At 38.9% G+C, this 23,115-nt stretch overlaps 1 protein-coding gene across 1 annotated transcript in view; it reads left to right on the forward strand.

Annotated features, from left to right (window-relative positions):
• Positions 1-749: 749 nt before the first annotated feature.
• LOC100657825 (alpha-1-macroglobulin-like) overlaps positions 750-23,115 on the forward strand; it is a 76,672-nt gene continuing 54,306 nt past the window's right edge. The window contains exons 1-10 of the mRNA XM_010590866.3: positions 750-1,009; positions 4,846-5,033; positions 5,847-5,993; positions 6,147-6,199; positions 6,753-6,773; positions 7,271-7,439; positions 9,317-9,401; positions 11,626-11,749; positions 13,181-13,295; positions 17,353-17,462. Of these exons, the coding sequence (XP_010589168.2) occupies positions 927-1,009; positions 4,846-5,033; positions 5,847-5,993; positions 6,147-6,199; positions 6,753-6,773; positions 7,271-7,439; positions 9,317-9,401; positions 11,626-11,749; positions 13,181-13,295; positions 17,353-17,462 (1,095 nt within the window). The 5' untranslated portion in view covers positions 750-926. The remainder of the gene's footprint in view (positions 1,010-4,845; positions 5,034-5,846; positions 5,994-6,146; positions 6,200-6,752; positions 6,774-7,270; positions 7,440-9,316; positions 9,402-11,625; positions 11,750-13,180; positions 13,296-17,352; positions 17,463-23,115) is intronic.

A 23,115-nucleotide genomic window follows, 5' to 3' on the forward strand; every position in this document is an offset into this window, starting at 1 on the left:
TCTGTTTATAACTTATTTCATATTTTAAACCGATTTTCTAGTCAAAACATACACACTTCAACTATGTGGGAACCCACTTATAAGTGTGACTGTTTCATGTTTTCAAATATGCACAAAATAGATTCTAACGATCTGCTTTGGAAAGCAAATAGGGTGATGAATGACTATGGATAAAATATTTTTTTATATTGCTGAAGGCAAAACTAAATAAAAATGTTCATCATATAGCAGTCACTTACTTACAGAATAAAAATAAATTCATTAGCTTTGTGTACCAGAAGCTGAAAGAAGTAAGGAACAATAAATATATACTACATGGGTTATTATATCCGAATAAACTATCATTTTCTTTTTAATAAACAAATAAAAAGATAGCTATAAGCAACCAAAATTAAGCTTTTAAGCAATGGGAAAATTGCCCTTGAACTTATTTTGTTTTAAATTCTGTGATAAATTTCATAGCCTTGTTTCATTAAAGAGCCATTTAGGATGAAGCCTGTTGAATATAGGTGATATTCCTGGGATGGCCAAGAAAAGATTTGGGGTATATTGTCTTTACTTTACTAATCCTTAAAAATAAAGTCAAGAATACTGATTGACTTCACCAAACCATATCATTTATTTTGTTTTTACTTAAAAACATTTAAAATTCTGATTAATAATCCTAGCCAACAGTAGCTTCCAAGTACAATTCTTCAAGCATTTGAACAAGTTGATAAAGTGGATAAAAGAATCTGACTGTTGTGGAAATGACCTGGAATTGATTTTTTAATACTGGAAGTAGTTAATATGTTACAAAAATTAATGGTTGGCAGTTTACTTCCACTGTGGATCAGGCAAAATAAAAACCAGTGAGTCTGGAGCAAGAACAGAGTTCAAGGAATAAACGGCATAGATTCTCATTCTTTCCTATTCCTCTCCACACCATGAGGGAAAATCAACTGCCTGGAGTAGTCTTGATTCTACTTTTTGTGCTCCTTCCCAGAAATGCTGCAGATACAGCAAAACCGTAAGCGACAGTTCCAGAAAGTTCTATTGTCCTCCTTCTTTCCTATTGTATTATCTGCTTCTTGATCCCTGCCCTTGTATTTATTTTCTGATTTCCTATGAAATTACCTGTCGTCTAAAGGGCTTAAGATAATCAGTAACTTGTTAATGCCCATGTTGAAAGAAAACGAAAATCGGTTGCTGATTCTGACTCATGGTGACTCCATGTGTGTCAGAGTAGAGCTGTGCTCCAAAGAGTTTTCAATGGCTGGCTTTTACGAAGTAGATCACCAGGACTTTGTTTTTCAGAGCATTCAAGTTCTAGAAAATTCAGACATAGGACAATAACATTTGTGAACATTCACCAAATAAGAATATGGAACGGCTACATAAAAGATAAATTCTCTATTGGCTCATAAAATGGGCTGCAGTGTCTTTGGCCATTGTAAAGTGACTTAGTGTCTCTGTTTTCCTCAAAGCAGAGATTGCTGATATGAACACATGCCCTACAGACAAGCCAGGTTTCATGTGCTAATTTACTCCTTGCTTCAGCAACCCTTTAAAACATTTAATTTTGAGAATATGCAGATTAAGAAAATGCAGACTCTCCTCTCAATACTTGCCAGTATAGTAAATTAGAGAGCTAGTGCATGGGGAATGAGACACAACCTGAAAACAGAAGCAGGCATTGCAGGACTCTGCAAGAATACTCACAAAACAGAAACTAACTCTTCTTGGAACTTGATATAAAGCAGAAAAAAAAAAACAAACCCGTTGTCAAGTCAATTCCAACTCACAGCAACCCCACAGGACAGAGTAGAACTGCCCCAAAGAGTTTCCAAGGACCGCCTAGTGGACTCGAACTGCCACTTTTGGTTAGCAGCTGTAGCTCTTACCCACTATGCCACCAGGGCTTCCGATATAAAGGAAGGGGTCAACAAAGTCCACGTAGAGAAAGTTGGTTTTGAGCTGTCTTAAGGAGTAAATACATAGACATTTTCTAGATAGACGAAGGCACTTCAGAAAGAGAGCAAAATCACATAAGAAAATACAGCATCTCAAAATGCAGCGTATTTGGGGATTGTAAGTTAAGGGCAGGAGCCTTGGTGGCACAGTGGTTAAAGCACTTGACTGCTAACCAAAAGCCTGGTTGTTCGAACTCATCAGCCACTCCACAGGAGAAAGACGTGGCAGTCTACTTCCATAAAGATTTACATCCTTGGGAACCCTATGGGGCAGTTCTATTCTGTCCTATAGGGTCGCTACATGTTGGAATTTTGATGGCAACAGGTAAAGTTAAGGGCAAATATTTACCGAAGAGAATGAAAAAACCACACCCATTGTTGTCAAGTCATTTCTGACTCATAAGACCTCTTGCGTTACGGAGTAGAACTACTCCATAGGGTTGCCTTGGCTGTAATCTTTGCAGAAACAGATCGACAGGCCTTTTTTTCAGTGGCATTGCTGAGTAGATTTGAACTGTCAATCTTTAGGTTAGTAGTTGATCCCAAACTGTTTCCACCACGCGGGGACACAGCAGAGCTGCATTTTATTCTGGGCTTATATGGTAAAATGCCTGGTGATTAGCCTAGCTTCCCTTGGCTTGACCTCCATCACCAAATAGTGAAAGAAAGAAAAAAGTTAAGGTTGCTTCTGAAACAGTAGTGAAAAGCAATTGAACTCCTTCCCATGTATTAAATATTATCTCTCTAGCACTTTCTGGACCAAAGCATTCATGTTATCACCCATGTGAAACCAGAGACCACATACAGACTGGTTCTTACCGCTTTCCATGGTGATTAATTCATTAATTCACATTTTGTTGTTGCTACTTGGAATTTGAAAATTATTTCCATCCAAAATATGTAATAACTCACAGATTGCCCATGGCTATAAATAGGCTTTCTAATATTACGAAATGACTATTTCCACAACATAAAAAATGCATATCGATGTTTAATTTCTTGGGGGTTTTGCAGTTCCTGAGGTCTTCGAGGTTGGACTTTGAAGAATATACCCCTCTACACTCCTGCTGAAGTTTGGATCTACTTGTTAATATCTCCTTATGTTTGGTAACTATCTTAGTTATCTAGTGCTGCTCTAATAGAAACACCACAAATGGATGGCTTTAACAAACAGAAGTTTATTCTTTCTCAGTTTAGGAGACTAGAAGTCCAAATTCAGGGCACCAACTCTAAGGGAAAGCTTCCTCTCTGTGTCAGTTCTGGGGGAAGTTCCTTGTCTCCTTTCAACGTCTGTGGGCCTAACATTCCTTGGAGATCTCCACGAGTCTCAGCATCAATCTTCCCCTGGATTGAGGATTTTCTTAGCACAGGGATCCCAGGTCCAAAGAATGTACTCCACTCCCAGCTCTTCTTTCTTGGTGGTAGGAGGTCCCCTAGGCCTTGGACTTCAGCTCTACTTTCCAGGCCCACTGGAATGGCAACTCTGTTCCTTCAGCTTTGGGTGGACTCATCCTCTGAATTCAAATGAGTGGTGACCTCACCTTCTTGGTCTTGGCAGGTCCCCTTCTTCTGTCCCTTGGGCAAGTCAGCCCTGCCCCTCTGCTTTGGGCGGCAGATCCAACCCCATCTCCCACCACTTGTGAATGGCAGCTTCACACTCCAGAACCGATCTGGTGAACATCTGACTTTTTGAAACCTAGGAGTCTGTGCCACACCCTTTGAAACCCCAGAGGCCATGGCCCAACCCTTTGAGACCTGAGAGATGGTGGCCATACCCTTTGAGACCAAGGCAGTTCTACTTCCTGTGTTTCTTGTCTCTTCAGTTTCTGTTTCTTGGTTCCTTGGCCTCTCAGTCTTTCAGGCCCCTTGGGCCAGCACAGCTTCTGCCCTCCTTGGGCAAGTATAACAGACCTTTTTAGCCCTACCGATAAGTGCCCAGAGGCACCCCACACTGCTAGGAAGCCTCCTGCCTGAGGGCACTCAGCTCTCTCACTCCGTAGGTTGGTTCCCACACTGTCTTGAGCCAATCTCCTAGGTTTTGCTGCTGCCATTTCTCTGTTGCTACTTCACACTGTTTGGGCTGTCTCCAATGTTACAGCTCTCCTTCTGAGCCCTCGCCATAATTGCCTTTGATGTCCATAATTCCACCAAAAGTCTTTTCAAGGCAATCTAGACTTTTACTATTAGGCACTTTAAAACTCCTCTAGCCTCTTGCCATTACCCAATTCCAAAACCACTTGCACATTTTAGGTATCTATTAGAGCAGCACCCCACTCTTGGTATGAAATTCTGTCTTAGTTATCTAGTGCTGCTATATATCAGAAATACCACAAGTGGATGGCTTTAACAAACAGAAGTTTATTCTCTCACAGTTTAGGAGGCTAGAAGTCCAAATTCAGGGTGCCAGTTCCAAAGGAAGTCCTTCTCTCTCTGTCTGCTCTGGGGGAAGGCCCTTATCGTCAATCTTCCCCTAGTCCAGGAGCTTCTCAGCACTAGGACCCTGGGTCCAAAGGACACACTCCACTCCTGGCTCTTCTTGCTCGATGGTAATTAATTCCCTCTCCTCTCTGCTTGCTTCTCTCTTTTATATCTCAAAAGAGATTGACTAAAAATACAACCTAATCCATAGGTTGTGTCCTGTCTCATTAGTATAACTGCCTCTAATCCTGCCTCATTAACATCATAGAGATTAGAATTTACAACACATAGGTAATTATACCAGATCACAAAATGGAGGACAACCACACAATACTGGGAATCATGACCTAGACAAGATGACACAGAATTCAATCCATAACAGCGGCAATAGTGAGGATTGTCTAGGAAACAGCCCTAACAATAATATCTTTTGTCACCCTCCATGGCTGATCGAGACTCCTCTTTCCCTCCACAGACAGTACGTGGTGCTGGTCCCATCAGAGCTCTATATTGGAGTCCCTGAGAAGGCATGCGTCATACTGAGTTACCTGAATGAGACGGTGACAGTGAGCATAACTCTGGATTTTGGAGTGCAAAACTGGAACCTCCTCACCAACAAGGTGGCAGAGAAGGGCATCTCCTTCTGCCATTCCTTCACCGTGAGTATCATTTTTTGGTATGGTGGAGATAGGTAGAGTTGATGCTTTATTTTCTAACCATCACAATAAAAAAGCATAATGAAGAGAAAATGAGGATTATAGAGTGAATTTCAAATTAGATTCTAACAATAAAAAAACCAAACCCATCACTGTCAAGATGATTCCAATTAATAGCAACCCTATAAAAGTTCTACTGAATATGTTCCTATAATATTTACAAACCAATCTTGTGCAATAGATGAAAGTAGAAGTTATAGGAAGGGTTTTGCCTGATCTTAAACTTCTGACTTAAATAATGTTTGTGCAATTATTCCCATTTTACAGATAAAAACTCTGAGACACATTAAGTTAATAACTTATCTAAGACCTCACAGATGCTTGAAGGTTGATGCACTGTCCTTGTAACCTTTCATTACTTAGAGTATTAAATGTTTAATCACATGGGTTTACTACCAATAACAACATATTATTTTGTTGTTGGCCAATGGAAAATAAAGTTTAATATTTATTATAATACCATCATCACTGCTATGAAATTGCAAGCATGGTATTTCCTTCACTGACAAGGCTGGATTGAAAAATAAATTCATTTGATCGAAATGATGTTTTTTCTCTTTAATTAAATCATCTAATTGTTGCTGTTGTGTTACACAATCATAATAATCTATTTAAAAAACAGAGGACATGTCCTTGGCCTTGTTCCTTACTAATTCTGATGGAACTAACCAGGTTAACTGAGAAAATCATAAAGACTGAGACATCGTTCTGAAGTGGGTCTGGGCAGATTCTTCAGCTCATTCTGTTTTACAGCTTCCAGAGTTTCCATCCTCCTTGGCATATATTACTGTGCAGGTGAAGGGGCCAACCCAACACTTCACAAAGAGGAGCTCAGTGCACATAACAAAAGCAGAGAGCCTAGTCTTTGTTCAAACAGACAAACCCATCTACAAACCAGGACAAACAGGTATAAAAAACCTAATGAGCTAGAGCAACTTTAAGGGGAGTGGGCCTTTTATGGCTTTATGCTATAGTCACTGAAATCCTGGTGTGTTGTTACCTGTGTTATTACCCTGGGTTCCCAACGGAGGGTCTCATAAGAAAAATCTCTGTATTTCAGTGAGATTCCGCATTGTCTCTGTGAATATTTGGATGAAACCTTTGAATGAAATGGTGAGTCTCATAACAGTGGATGAGTGGGGGAAATGGTCAATAATTAAGTCCTATTCTTTTGGAGAACTTGAGACTGATATAAAAAAAAAAAAAATAAGAGATACTTAAATCTACCACAGTTATGCTGGAGGGCTAAGGGAGGTCAGGATCAAAACAGTTCATCAACTCATTCTTAAAATAAATTAAATATTCAGTTGAAGTTGCTTAAAATATGACTAGTCCACTTAAAGATCCCAGTTAATTTTATTGAACAAAAGAAAAATACATTGGATTTCTCTCAGACAAATAATTGTCTGCAAAATATTGAACCTCTTAATCTAGTTATGTTTCCTCAATCATACATTACATCATGAAAAGGAAGTCATGACTTCTTGACATGTATCTACCAAACTAAACATATGAAATGCTGTGAACCAAACAAGGGGACATTTCCTTGTCTAAACAAGAAATGAAGACATCACTTCCTCTGGTCCAGATACTTTGTCACTGAGGCTGTCTGGTTTTCTCTTTCTAAATTGTATCTCACACATGCCATTTTGTTCTTTCTTTTCAGTTCCCAGTGGTTTATATTGAGGTAGGTAGTATATATTAAGGTAGGTGTGTCTCAGTTGGAATGACAATTTACAGGTTACTTTAAATTGCCTCTTTCCCCTTCCTTCCCTGCCATACCATTTCACCGAAACTAAACAAAAACTATTCTCCTTGTCTGTCTTAAATCCTGTGATGAAATCAATAAGATGTTAATGAAGAAGCAAAATCCCCTAAGATGACACAGTTTAGTGACTCTTCAAGTATTTCTGACCAAAATGGATAAGCATAATTTCAAAAAAAATGGGCCCAGTGTGAAATATTATCTGTAATATCTCACATCTGGTAAACTTATTGCCTTATTCTCAGTCTAGAATTCTTAGGAAACTTTGCTAATATCTTTTTGGTGCAATTTACCAACCATCTATTTTGTAACACCCAATGTCATTCTTACCTAAAAAGTTGCCCTGCCACTCAGAATAAATACATGTATTTCAACTGTATTTCAATTTTTATAAGAACTCATAATATTTTCACCTATAGAATCCCAAGAAGAACAGAATTTTCCAATGGCAAAGCCTCAAACTGCAAGGAGGGCTCACCCAGCTCTCTTTCCCACTCTCAGTGGAGCCCAGTCTGGGTTCCTACAAGGTCATCCTGCAGAAGGATTCAGGGAAAAAAATAGAGCACCCCTTCGAGGTGAAAGAATATGGTAAGAATTCTACATGTGCAAGGAATGTGTGACATTACAGTAATTAAGACTTAATGGCTTTTACATATAAAACCAAAAATTGATTGCTTCGAATCAATTCCGACTCATAGCAACTCTATAGGATGGAATAGAACTGCCCCATGGGGTTTCCAAGGACTGGCCAGTGGATTTGAACTGCCAACCTTTTGGTTAGCAGCCTGAGCTCTTTTTTTTTTTTTTAATTGTGCTTTAAGTGCAAGTTTACAAATCAAGTCAGTCTCTCACACAAAAACTTATATACACCTTGCTACATACTCCCAATCGCTCTCCTCCTAATGAGGCAGCCCACTCTCTCCCTCCACCCTCTCTTTTCGTGTCCATTTCGCCAGCTTCTAATCCCCTCTACCCTCTCATCTCCCCTCCAGGGAGGAGATGCCAACATAGTCTCAAGTGTCCACCAGCAGCCTGAGCTCTTAAGGACTTCACCACCAGGGCTCCTTTTTACATATAGGTGGCTAGAAAAAGCCTAATATATAATAGTTAAATGTTAACAAGCTTTTTTATTCACCTCCATATTTGCTAAGTACTTTTCATGCATTATCTCATTTAATCCTTACAACAGTCCTCTGAGGCAAATACCGTAGTTATCCCCATTTTATTAGTGAGCAAATCAATACTAGAAAAGTTAGTTTCTTACCAAAATCACAGAGCCAATAAAAGGGAAGAGACATTGAATATGTCCATTTAATGCTATTCAAACATAAGCTGTTAATTGTGTGATCTACACACACTGTTTGTTGGTCTATATTTTGTAGCTGAAGGTATTCCCAAGATTATAGTCATAAGTGCCTGTGACATACACTGACACTACTCCAATCACAGTAATCAGACACATTAAAGTCATCTTATTAGTTATCAGTCATGTGGAGTTGACAACATAAAATAAATCTTTTGTGCTATGGCTGCGGAATCTTATCACAAAAGTGTGATTCCTCAGACTCACCAGAACTGTCATGAGAACTATGAAATAAGAATCTACAATAGGAATAACACAACTGTGGGAGAAGCTGGAAAAGTAAGCATCCAGCAGAGGGAGTTGACAAATCCGAACCACTGGTAAACCAAAACCAAGCTGGTTGCTATCGAGTTGATTCCAACTCATGGCCATCTCATGTGTGTCAAAGTAGAACTGTTCTGCAAGGGGTTTTTAATGGCTGGTTTTTCAGAAGTAGATCTCCAGACCTTTTTTCCGAGGTGCCTCTGGGTTAGCAGCCAAGCATGTTAACCATTTGCACCACCCAGGGATTCTCAGCCATTGATGCAGATGGATAAATCAAAGTTTTCAAGGGATATGAGAAAGAAATAGAGCACATTTAGCCGCCAGTGTGGACCACAAAGGGGAGCTGATGGAAGAATACATGAAACCCTGTTACTCCTGCATAGGTACTGCTTCAGTGGCTCCAGAGCCCAGTGTCTGGTGGTGGGCATGTAACCTCTGTTAGTCAGCAGGACTGGCTGTTGTGGGAAAAAAAACTGGACATAAAGAGGTAAAGATTAAGGATAAACTGGAGCCTCCTGGTTCCCCTATATCTGTTACCTCATCGATGACGATCTTAAGAGACTACTGGTGCTGCTTCTCTTCCACCTTCCAAACCTTGCACCAATTCACAGAAGGAAATTCTGGAAAACGTAAGACCACCTAAACCAAGCTGACATAATACAAACTGCCATGGTAATGGGTGGCACCTGTTTTGTCAGTAGTGGCCTTAAATGCTCCTTATTGCAGTTGAAATCATTTCATGTGATTACATGCTAACAGATTCTGCGATAGACCCCGTTACTAATACTTACAAGATCTCCTGCCACTCTCACCTCTTTTTCTCTTCAATTGAAAACAGTTTTGCCCAAATTTGAGATCCAAGTGAAAATTCCTAAGACAATTGGTTTCCTAGATGAAGGATTTGCAGTATCTGTCTGCGGCCTGTAAGTTGCATTTTTTTTCATCTCATTTCTATTTCCCCAGTAAATTTATTACAAGTAATAGTGACTGGACCTTGAAGTGTGTAAATTAAAGAAGGAATAGCTCTCTCTCCAGCTTGCCTCAGCCCACACTAGGAAGCAGGGATGGTAGCATATGACACTTCTACTTTTTTTCAGTTGCTGTCAAGTTGACTATGACTCATAGGGACCCCATGTGTGGCAGGGTGGAACTGTGCTCCATAGGGTTTTTAGTGGCTGATTTTTCTGAAGTAGAATGCCATGCCTTTCTTCAGAGGTACCTCTGGGTGGATTTGAACCTCCTACTTTTCAGTTAGCAGCCGAGTGCTCAACAGGTTGCACCACCCAGGAACTCTGATGCTTCTACTACTAATAAAAAATCATTTTTAAACACTGTCAGATAATGTTATAAGTGCCTTGCACTTATTAACATATTTTATTCCCACAGTAACCCTGATGTATGAGGATAATTATTATCCTCACTTTACAAATAAGGAAGCTCTAACACATAGAGAATTAAAAAAAAAAAAGCTTAAGTTCCTATCAGTAATAAATGGTAGAACTGGAATTTAGCAGTCTGGCTGCAGACCTTGAACTCTTCATCACTTTTCTAGATTGTCTCCATAACTAAAAAAATTAATTAATAAATCTAATCATATGAAACACATTTATATATCCTGGACACTGTGCTAAGTGCTCTCCATAGAATTTTTTCTCATTCCTGACAACACTATTATTGTCTGATTTATGAAAAGGAAAACTGAACACAGGCCTTCTAGCTCTGAAGCTCAGGATCATAACTGCTATGCTACGCTGTACCCTACTGTCACCATTTTCTTTATGGCTCCCAATTTCTTAAACTAAGGAGAAACATGAAAAGTAGTGGGGGAGAAGTTAAGCATATACTTTACTTTAGATGCTAGATATGCGTGGCTATTGTTGTCGTTAGCTGCCAATGAGTCTGCCCCCAACCCATGGCAACTCCATGCACTACAGGGTCAGACCCTTATGATTCACAGGGTTTTCACTGGCAGATGTTTTGGAAGTAGATTGCCAGGGCTTTCTTCCTAGTCCATCTTAGTCTGAAAGCTCCTCTGTAACCTGTTCAGCACTACAGCAACACACCAACATCCACTGACAGATGACGGTGGCTGTATCTGAGGCTGGAGTTCTAACCGTGGTCTCCCACTCCAAAGGCGAGAACTCTACCACTGGACCGCCATTGCCTTCATATATATATGGTAGAATTAAAAAATAAATATCATGGTGATTTCTTTCCTGGATACCTTTCAGTGTGTTATAGAGCATCTTCCATACCCACAGAGAAGAGAAACTTTCCCTCATGCTTTTGAACACAGCATGAAAAACATGTTTTCATCCTCTACCCCCCTGGATGTTTTAAATTTTTTCACCAGAGGGAAAGCCTTTTGATTCAGATTTAAGTTTACTTAATGATTTATTACTTACCAGGACTTACAGGAATTTGAGGGGGGAAACCATAAAAACAGGAAGCTTGGGGAGCTGGAAACAAACCTCATCTACTTTACAGTTTGGACTAAAGCAATAGGTTTCAAACTGGAATGGGCATAAGATTCTCAGGGAGTGCTCAGTTAAAATGTAGGTCTCTGGTCCCGCCTCCAAAGATTCTAAACATAAAATCTGAGGAAAGACTCAAGAACCTGTGTCACAACATGTACCCCAGGTAATTTCAGTGTTGTTGTTAAGTGCCATTGAGTCCATTCTGATTCATAGCAACCCTATGTACAACAGAAGGAAGCATCATCCCGTCCTGTGCCATCCTCATGATCACTGTTATGCTTAAGCCCATAGTTGCAGCCACCATGTGACTCCATCTTGTTGAGGGTCTTCAACTTTTTCAGTGTAGGTGATCCATAAAACAGACATCAATACGTCAAGTTCAACTTTGCATCATATTCTTCCATCCTGCGTGGCAAATCAAACCGACTCATGTTGTTCATATATAGCGTTTTTCTTTGTAGCTGCTGCTTTTCTATCTGACTTCTCATTTATTCTCCTAAAATACATGAGCTAAGGAGGACTTAGATATGCACTCTCTAGATAGTCTTTACTACAATTCTTTAGCTGAATAAGATGGACATATGAATGGATCAAATAAGGCAAAGGAATGTCTGTGTTATTTATATTAAATATCTGTTTTTGTAAGACTGCTCTATTGTTATTGTTATAGTTACACATATGGAAAACCTGTCCCTGGTCTGGTGACAATTACTGTATGCAGAAAATATTCACGACACCGTTCCTCCTGCCTTGGCAAATATCCACAAAGTATCTGTGATGAGTTCAGCCAACAGGTATGTAGAAACCACTCTCTCCAAGGTGCTAATACCAAATCTTGTTTTCTTTTGGATTACAATAGTGAATACAACAGTGAAGAGTGTTTGAAATTGTCAGTGTAGAAAATTGTGGAGTAAGGGAAACATTGTAAGATTGGCTGGCAGTGTTAGGGGTGTGCTTCAGGGTAGGGAGTTTGAATTATACTGGCTTTAATTTGGCCAATTTTGTAACTTCCATTCAGCAGCAGTCAACACTACAGGCGTAGGGGGATAAAAGGGTGTGTCTCAAGTTGACTTCTGTCAGACAGATGACAGAAGGAACACGGCAGGTGTTAAGAACCTGGTTAGTTGGAAAATCTAAACCGCGTAAGGAACAATATTAAACCAGCAGTGAGTTGAGGAGGAGGGAGACATGGAGGGAGGGACAATGGCCTGGAGGCCACAGTTATACCAAAGAAGAGGTGTAATAAGAATAATTAAGGGAAACAACCGAAAGTAGAATATGTTATAGTAAAAAATGGAATGCATAAATTAGTGATTTCAGAAGAAGAGTACTTAAAAGTCCAGGGTGTGGCACTGTGACCAAGTACTGTAGGAATATGGGGGTAAAAAAGAGTTATCAAAGCTGCAGACAGCAAATAAATAAGAGGCCAGGGTGCTGAATGGGCTACCAAGATAAACATTAATAAACCAAATAAATTAAAACATGGAACCTAGTATTTAGTTTGGAAATATAAGTTCTTATTAATGTCCTAGGCATTGGAAAAATACAGTTAACAAAATACCACCCCTAACCAATATTTAGATGTAGATAATTACAAAAGGCCTCTTAGAAGATGTTAGTCTGAGTTGAGTTTTGAAAAGCAGTAAGTGATGGCCAAGTCCCTGGGCGGTGCAAATAGTTAATTCCTCAGCTGCTAACCGAAAGGTTGGAAATTTGTGTTCACCCAGAGGCACCTTGGAAAAAAGGCCTGGCAATCTACTTCCAAAAAATCTGTGCAGTTATGATCTGATGCACATGTGGTCTCTATAAGTTAAACTCAATTTCACAACAACTAGTTTTATTTGATTTTATTAATTTTTTTGATTTAAGTGTTGGCCAAGGTAAGAATGGGAGAAAGTTCTTGTCTGAGGAACAACATATACAAAGAGATGGAATTACAAAATGCTGTGGCACATTTGGGAACTCTAGGAAGTTTAATAAGGTGGAAACTTGGAGTAGGTTTTCAGAAGAGAGGAGAGAAAGGCAAAGATTGGCCGTGAATACCTCAATTAGTAAAGAAGAAACTTCATGTAATTATTGGATTTGGGAAGGATAAGCGCCAAAAGGAAGATTAGAATGTAAAATCTCTTTCTATGACCATTAACAATGTTTCTTAGATTGACTACTGACTTTCTGATAAATCTGAGGATAGCAAATCAGAGGGTTTTTTTTTCTTTTCCCTTCAGGCAGACAGTAAAGGCTGTTTCACACAACTTGTAAACACTAAAATGTTTCAGCTGAGACAAAGAGGATATGACATGTCAATAGAAGTGGAAGGCAAGATCAAAGAGGAGGGAACAGGTTTGTATTATTTAAAAATATGTATTAATTTGATACACCTTTATAAAACTTCCATTCTATGTAAAATTTTATATCTGCTGGAGATTATGAAAATGACATAGTAGCTGCTTTAAAGGAATTAAAAATCTAAAAATGGAATTATATATTGTTATGTTGTTGGAAACCCTGGTGGTGTAGTGGTTAAGTGCTACAGCTGCAAACCAAAGGGCCAGCAGTTCAAATCTGCCAGGCACTCCTTGGAAACTCTACAGGGCAGTTCTACTCTGTCCTATAGGATCACTATGAGTCGGAATCGACTTCGACGGCAACGGGTTTTTTCAGGTTTATGTTGTTGTTAGGTGCCATCCAGTTGGTTTTGACTCAGAGCAATCCTGAGTGCAACAGAAGGAAACACGGCCCAGTTCTGCACTATCCTCACAACCGTTGCTATGCTTGAAGCCATTGTTGGCAGCCACTGTGTCAATCCATCTAGTTGAAGTTTTCCTCTTTTTTGCTGACCCTCTACTTTGCCAAGCACGATATCCTTCTCCAGGGATTAGTCCTTCCTGATAACATCCCAAAGTATGTGAGACAACATCTCACTATCTTCACTTCTAAAGAACATTCTGACTGTACGTCTTCCAAGATGGACACTAACACCATAATTCAAAGGCATCAATTCTTCTTCAATCTTCCTTTTTCATTGCCCACCTTCTGCATACATATGAAGCAATTGAAAACACCATGGCTTGGGTCAGGCCCACCTTAGTCCATAAAGTGACATCTTTGCTTTTCAACACTTTAAAGAGATCTTTTGCAGCAGATTTGCCCGACACAATGAGTCATTTGATTTCTTCACTGCTGCTTCCTGGGGTGTTGATTGTAGATCCAGGTAAAATGAAATCCTTGACAACTTCAATCTCTTCCCCATTTATCATGATGTTGTTTATTGGTCCAGTTGTGAGGATTTTTGTTTTCTTTATGTTGAGGTGTAATCCATAATGAAGGTTACAGTCTTTGATCTCCATCAATAAGTGCTTCAAGTCCTCTTCACTTTCAGCAAGCAATGTTGTGTCATCTGAATAACACAGGTTGTTAACAAGTCTTCCTCCAATCCTGCTGCCCTGTTTTATTTCATATAGTCCAGCTTCTCGGACAATTTGCTCAGCACACAGATTGAAAAAGTATGGTGAAAGGATACAACCCTGACTCACACTTTTCTTGGCTTTAAACAACACAGTATCCCCTTGTTCTGTTCGAATGACTGCCTCTTGATCTAGGTACAGGTTTCTCATGAGCAGAATTAAGTTTTCTGGAATTCTCATTTTTCACAATGTTATTCATAATTTGTTATGATCCACACAGGCAAATGCCTTTGCATAGTCGATAAAGCACAAGTAAACATCTTTCCGATATTCTCTGCTTTCAGCCAGGTCCATCTGAGATCAGCAATGATATCCCTCATTCCACATCCTCTTCTGATTCCGGCTTGAATTTCTGGAAGTTCCCTGTTGATCTAATGCTGCAACCTGTTTTGAATGATCTTCAACAAAATTTTACTTGCGTGTGATATTAATAATAGTGTTCGATAATTTCTGCATTCTGTTGGATATCCTTTCTTTGCAATAGGCATAAATGTGAATCTCTTCCAGTCTGTTGACCAGGTAGCTGTCTTCCAAATTTCTTGGCATAGACGAGTGAGCACTTTCAGCGTTGTATCCCTTTGTTGAATCATCTCAGTTGGTATTTCATTAATTCCTGGAGCCTTGTCTTCTGTCAAGGTCTTCAGTGCAGCTTGGCCCTCTTCCTTCAGTACTATTAGTTCTTTGCTATATGCTACCTCCTGAAACGAATGAACATCAACCAATTATTTTTGGTAGAGTGACTCTGCATATTCTTTCCATCTTCTTTTGATGCTTCCTCTGTCATTCAGTATTTTGTCCATAGAATCCTTCACTATTGCAACTTAAGGCTTAAGTTTTTTCTTCAGTCTTTTCAGGTTAACAAATGCTGAGTGAGTTCTTTACTTTCGGTTTTTCAATTCCAGGTCTCTGCGCATGTCACTGTAATACTTTACTGTCTTTCCAGCTGCTTTTTGAAATCTCCATTCAGCTCTTTAACTTCATCATTTCTTCCATTTGTGTCAGCCATTCGATGTTCAAGAGCAAGTTTCAAAATCTCTTCTGACATCCGTTTGGTCTTTTCTTTCTTTCACTTTTTTTGACATCTTGCTTTATGTATGATATCTTTGATGTCATTCGACAGCTCATCTGGTCTTTCATCATTAGTGTTCAATATGTCAAATCTATTCTTGAGACAGTCTCTAAATTCAGGTGGGGTACACTCAAGATCCTACTTTGGCTCTGGCGGGCTTGTTCTAATTTTCTTCAACTTCAACTTGAACTTGCACATGAGCAAGTTGTTGATGGTTATATGGAATTATCTTTATGCACATATAACCATCATAAAATTTCCACATGAAAAGAGAAAACTAAGGATCAAACGAATATGAAGAAAGAGATAATTAATAGAAGGAGAGCCAGAAAAAAAAAAGTGTTATAGATAAAGTACCATTTGAGCTGATTCTTATAGAAAGGGTAATATTTTGATAAATAGTGATGGCTGGGGAAAGGACGATAAGCTGAGAACAAATGTATTTAGTCTGGAAAGAGTCTGAAGAGGTACGCTGGTACTAGATTGCGGAGGAAAGTCAATCATATGATGAGGAGTTTAGAATTTATTCTGAAGACCTTTGCATAACTTCAGATATATTTGAGGAGGAGAAAAAACCTGAGTTGATATATTTGTAAAAAACAATTCTAGCAGCCATGAGGACAGGCTAGATGAAAAATATGTTCTGCTGTGAAACATCAGGAGATTACTGCAACAACCCAGGTGAAAGATGATATCACCCTGCACTAGGAGAATTACAAATATATAAAAATAAGGAATAAAATTTATTGGTATTTTGAAGGTAAAATCAATTGATCTTGTTGAAAGATCTGATATGAAAGAAAAAGATACAGTGAATTCAAAGATTCCAAATTTGGGGTATGGGAAATGGAAATACCATTAACGAAAATAAGGAATGGTTGAGATATAACTATTGTGACAAAAATAAGTCAAAAGTAGTTAGAAATAATTTGGAATATCAAAATGGAAGGGGATTTGTGGAGCTGATAGTTTAAAAAGAGAGGGAGAAAAATCCCAACCCAAGATTTATATCTGGGAGTCATTCCCACTGTGATCACATCTTCCTATAATGCAATAGAAAGAAAGTTCATTTCACACTGCTAAATTTAAGATAGAAACAAGACAAAAAGGGGTACAAGAACAGAAACAACTATGTGTAGGGGGCAGCCAGTATCAAATAAGTCAGCATAATAAAATAGAAATCCTAGAGATAGGTGGAAAATAAGATGGAACAATTTCTTAGAAGTCACTGGAAGGAATAGTTTTGATAGTGCTTATATGTATGAAGCTCTGCTAAGAGTTCATATATGATGAAGTCTTAAACAAGAATACTTTATTGGGGGCAGTTAAGGGATCATTTAGAATTCGATAGAGTGGTATTTTAGATGACGAGGATACAGATCACACTTCATTGAAGAGAAAATCACCAGGTGTTGACTATACTTTGGCTAGATTATAAATGAAAAGAAAGATCTTGCTGAGAAGGTGTTTTGTGACAAATTTAAGCAAATTTTAGGAATCTCCTATGCAGAAAGTTATAGGTGGGGAGCAGGGAAGTGAGAGAGGTAGAAACAAAGATGGAATAAAATCATGGAAGAGATGAGAAGAAACTCATCAAGAACATATGTGGGACAAGGAGAGATACTTGTGAAACCACAGAGATTGGGAAATTATAGATATCAGTACATTTTGATATGAAGCTGAAGCTGAAGCTGACGGAGTTGTTGTCAAATACCTTCTGTCTTCCAAATGTGAAAAAATTCCTGAAAGAATGACATAAAAGAATATGGATGGTACTTTGTCATGATGAAGTGAAACTGGAGTACAGGTAGCAGGTGTGTCTTGGATACATAGAACAATTCCACTTTCCTTATTTCTTTCTCAGGGTTGGAAATAACTGGGCATGAATCATGTGAAATCACAAATACCTTGAGTAAGCTGAGTTTTATAAAAGTGGATTCACATTACAGACGTGGGCTCCCTTTCTTTGGGCAGGTAAAATATCTTTTCAACCTAATCGTAATTTAAAGTGTGAGGCTTTGTAATGAAATGAATTTTTGGAAAATCTCAAAATCAAAATTTATTGCAAAAATCAATATTTATTTAGAATAAGAAAAGAAATCATAGCAAATTACAAATTCAAAAATAAGATATCAGAAAAAAACATTTTTATTTATTAACTTCTTAACACATCGCATCTCTATAACACATCTTTCTATACAGTTTGTCTGCATACTCTGTGATTGTTTATAGATAATTATTTTGTAACATCATTTTTCATAGAAACAATAAAAAATGGTTGATTTTTTAAAATTACTAATGGTTTAGAAAAGTTCCTTTCAGATGCAAATCTCAATATTGGTAAGTTTTAGGACTTTTAGGAAAATATCAATTTTATTTCATATAAGAAATGCAAGATTTATACACACTTCTAATTTTCTTTTGTAATAGATAATCTTTGAATGGAGCTCTGGTGGCACAGTGGTTAAGGGTTTGACTGCTAACCCAAAGGCCGGCTCACTAGCCTCTCCCATGGCAATCTGCTTCCTTAAAAGATTACAACCTTGAAACCCCTATCAGTAGTTCTACTCTGCTCTATAGGATTGCTATGAGTCAAAATTGACTCAACAGCAATGGGTTTTTAATCTTTGAATTGACAGTTTATGTGCAATTGCCTCATTTCAGCAGCATGTGATGAATTTTATACTTTCTTCATGATTCTATTATTTCATATCATATCAGCAAGAAATTAATAAATGTATAGATATGATTGGGCAAGACCATTTTAGGCTAAGAGGAGATCATAAGAAAACTGAGGACTTGAAATATGAGTATGAATTAACCAGAAATTTAAGCTAGGTGAGAGAATGGCCAAGGCCCTAGGTGTGAAACAACTTTTCAAGAACAAAGACCTAAATGGTGGTGACTGTTTCTACATGTTTACCTGTGTGTATTGACTATGCAAAGTCATTCAACTGTGTGGATCAAACAAATCATGGACAACATTGCAAAGAATGGGAATTCCAGAACACTTAATCACTTAAATGTGCTCATGAGGAACCTGTACATACACAGAGGCAGGTATTGAAACAGGACAAGGCAATACTGTGTAGTTTAAAGTCAGGGAAGGTGTGCGTCAGGGCTGTATATTTTGGCCATACTTATCCAATCTGTATGCCGAGCAAATAATCCGGAAGCTGAACTATGTGAAGAAGAACATGGCATCAGGATTGGAGGAAGACTCATCAACAATCTGTGATATGCAGGTGAAACAATCTTCCTTGCTGAAAGTAAAGAGGACTTGAAACACTTACTGATGAAGATCAAAGACTACAGCCTTCAGTATGAATTTCACCACAACATAAAGAAAACAAAAATCCTCACAACTGGACCAATAAACAATGTCATGATAAACAGAGAACTGACTGAAATTCTCAAGGATTTCATTTTACGTGGATCCACAATCAACACCCATGGATGCAGGAGTCAAGAAATAAAACGAGGAGGTGGAGCCAAGATGGCGGAGTAGACAGACTCTTCTGGTGAGCCCTCTTTACAACAAAGACCCGAAAAAACAAGTGAAATGAATATGTTTGTGACAAGCTGGGAGCCCTGAGCATCAAAGGCAAGCTTAGAGAACAAACTGAGGGGCGGGGGAGGAAGAGACTATTCAGAAGTGGAGGAGTTACTGGACCTGAATCGTTGGGAGCCCTCAGGCATCATGCCTGGAGCAGCAGCGGCAGTGGTGGTGGTGGGCTGCTACTAGAGTTCGGCCGCAGTTTCCTCAGGGAGAAGCAGCCAGCCACACAGCCCACTCACACCTCCAGAACCTGAGGAGAACGGCGCTCTTGGCAAAAGCTAAGCACTTGCATATATTTTTACGCGCCCCCCCACCACCACCCGCAAACCGGCTTCAGTGGCTGAAACCCCTGGGCCCAAGATAGGCACCGTTGAGCACCTAGAGCCATCCTCCCGGCCTTGGGGAAGGAAAAAATTTGCATTTGGGGGAAAAGATAACTTGCTAGCTCCACTAACCGGGGGAGTTCAGGACAGAATTGGCTCCTGTCCAGGCATAAACCCTCCGTGGACTTTGAGCACCTTTCCCTTCTGCATGGACTTGTGTGGGCCTATTTCAGGAGAATAGGCACTTGTTGGCAGACTCCAACCATTTCAGCTATGTGGTGGAGAGGTGGGTGATTGATATTTGACATTGTTTTGCCTATTAAACAAGGTCCCCACCTACCCACATCAGGGACCTAAGGACTGGTAGCTCCACTCAGGTCATCCAGCCACCACTGACAGGGGTCCAAAGATAACTGGTACCTCCCAGTCCTTACAACCAAAATCTTTGGGTGCCCATGGTCCCTTTGCAGAACCAACCCACCTGCATGCTCTAGGGAACAGGGACATGCTTTCCTCAGAGACACTCGAGGGCCAGTTCTCAGCCCCCTGCCTTGTTCAGAGCATGACCCCCTACTGCAATCAGATACCGGTATATATGCCAATCACCACTGCCCCCCTAAGACTATAGGACAGAGCCTGTACCACACACTTCATGGTCAGCTACCTGGAAACATGAGCTGAATTCATACAAGAAAACTGAATGGACTCCTAGACTGATATAACTGATAACAGCTCTTGCCATCTGGGGACAGGACGTCAGAGCTTCAAAGGCGAAAATAATCAAGCTAGCTCACTCAAGCAATCCTTACGGGTACACCAAAATAAAACAAAGCAAGAAGCTACGACACAGTAAGCAAGCATAAATTAATACAATAACTTATTTGGCTTGGAGACAACAGTCAATATGAAGTCACATAAAGAAACAGACCATGATCACCCCAACAGGCTCTCAAAACAAAGAATCCAGGGATCTTCTAGATGAAAGTGCATTCCTGAATTACCAGAGGCAGAATACAAAACTTTAATATACAGAATCCTTCAAGACATCAGGAAGGAAATGAGACAATATGCAGAACAAGCCAAGGAACACACAGATAAAGCAATTGAAGAAATTAGAAAGATTATTCAGGAACATAATGAAAAGTTTCATAAACTGGAAAAATCCATAGACAGGCAGCAATCAGAAATTCAGAAGATTAACAATAAAATTACAGAAGTAGACAACCCAATAGAAAGTCAGAGGAGCAGAATTGAGCAAGTAGAAGCTAGAATTTTGGAACTCAAAGATAAATCACTTGGCACTAATATATCTGAAGAAAAATCAGATAAAAGAATTTTAAAAAATAAAGAAAACTTAAGACTCATGTGGGACTCCATCAAGAGAAATAACCTATGAGTGATTGGAGTACCAGAACAGGGAGGGATAACAGAAAATACAGAGAAAATTGTTAAAGATTTGTTGGCAGAAAACTTCCCTGATATCACGAAAGATGAGAAGATAATCTACCCAAGAAAAGGATAAAATACTATCAAGCTCATTCTTTGAAGCCACCATATCCCTGATACCAAAACCAGGTAAAGACACCACAAGAAAAGAAAATTATAGACCTATATCCCTCATGAACGTAGATGCAAAAATCCTCAACAAAATTCTAGCCAATAGAATTCAACAACATATCAAAAAAATAATTCTCCACGACCAAGTGGGATTCATATCAGGTATACAGGGATGGTTCAACATTAGAAAAACAATTAATGTAATCCACCACATAAATAAAACAAAAGACAAGAATCACATGATTTTATCAATTGATGTATAAAAGGCATTTGACAAAGTTCAACACCCATTCATGATAAAAAAAAAAAAAAACTCTCAGCAAAATAGGAATAGAAGGAAAATTCCTCAACATAATAAAGGGAACTTATACAAAGCCGACAGCCAACATAATCCTAAATGGAGATAGCCTGAAAGCATCCCCCTTGAGATCCAGAACCAGTCAAGGATGCCCTTTATCACCGCTCTTATTCAACATTGTGTTGGAGGTCTTAGCAGAGCAGTTAGGCTAGATAAAGAAATAAAGGCATTCAGACTGTCAAGGAAGAAGTAAAAGTATCTCTGTTTGCAGATAACATGATCTTATACACAGAAAACCCTAAGGAATCCTCCAGAAAACTACTGAAACTAATAGAAGAGTTCAGCAGAGTACTGGGATACAAGATAAACATACAAAAATCAGTTGGATTCCTCTAACCAAAAAACCAAACCCAGTGCCATTGAGTCCTCGTAGAGACCCTGTGGGACAGAATAGAACTGCCCCATAGAGTTTCCAAGGAGCACCTGGCGGATTCGAACTGCTGACTCTTTGGTTAGCAACTGTAGCACTTAACCACTATGCCACCAGGGTTTCCTGGATTCCTTTGTTCTTTTTGGATTCCTCTACACCAACAAAAAGAACATCGAAGAGGAAATCACCAAATCAATGCCATTTATAGTAGCCCCCAAGAAGATAAAATACTTAGAAATAAATCTTACCAGAGATGTAAAAGACTTCTACAAAGAAAACTACAGTACACTTCTGCAAGAAACCAAAAGAGACTTACATAAGTGGGAAAAAGTACCTTGTTCGTGGATAGGGAGGCTTAACATTATAAAAATGTCTATTCTACCAAAAGCGATCTATATATTTAATGCAATTCTGATCCAAATCCCAACGACATTCTTTAATGAGATGGAGAAACAAGTCGCCAACTTCATATGGAAGGGAAAGAGGCCCCAGATAAATAAGGCATTCCTGAAAAAGAAGAACAAGTGGGGGGCCTTACTTTACCTGATTTTAGAACCAATTATACCGCCACAGTAGTCAAAACAGCCTGGTACTGGTACAACAACAGATACATGGACCAATGGAACAGAATTGAGAATCCAGACATAAATCCATCCACATATGAGCAGTTGATATTTGACAAAGGCCCCAAAACAGTTAAATGGGGAAAAGACAGTCTTTTTAATAACTGGTGCTGGCATAACTGGATATCCACCTGCAAAAAAAATGAAACAAGACCCATACCTCACTCCATGCACAAAAACGAGCTCAAAATGGATCAAAGACCTAAATATAAAATCTAAAACGATAAAGATCATGGAAGAAAAAATAGGGATGACATTAGGAGCCCTAATACATGGCATAAACAGTATACAAAACATTATTAAGAATGCAGAAGAAAAACTAAACAACTGGGAGCTCCTAAAAATCAAACACCTATGCTCATCCAAAGACTTCATCAAAAGAGTAAAAATACTACCTACAGACTGGGAAAAAGTTTTTAGCTATGACATTTCTGGTCAGGCTCTGATCTCTAAAATCTACATGAAACTGCAAAAACTCAACTACAAAAAGACAAATAACCCTATTTAAAAATGGGCTAAAGATATGAACAGACACTTCACTAAAGAAGACATTCAGGTAGCTAACAGATACATGAGGAAATGTTCATGATCATTAGCCATTAGGGAAATGCAGATCAAAACTACAATGAGGTTGCACCTCACTCCAACAAGGCTGGCATTAACCCAAAAAACACAAATTAATAAATGTTGGAGAGGCTGTAGAGAGATTGGAACACTTATACCTGCTGGCGGGAATGTCAAATGGTACAACCACTTTGGAAATTGATTTGGCACTTCCTTAAAAAGTTAGAAATAGAACTACCATATGATCCAGCAATCCCACTCCTCAGAATATAT

Source organism: Loxodonta africana, chromosome 4 (assembly GCF_030014295.1).
Source record: "Loxodonta africana isolate mLoxAfr1 chromosome 4, mLoxAfr1.hap2, whole genome shotgun sequence".
Taxonomy (NCBI): domain Eukaryota; kingdom Metazoa; phylum Chordata; class Mammalia; order Proboscidea; family Elephantidae; genus Loxodonta; species Loxodonta africana.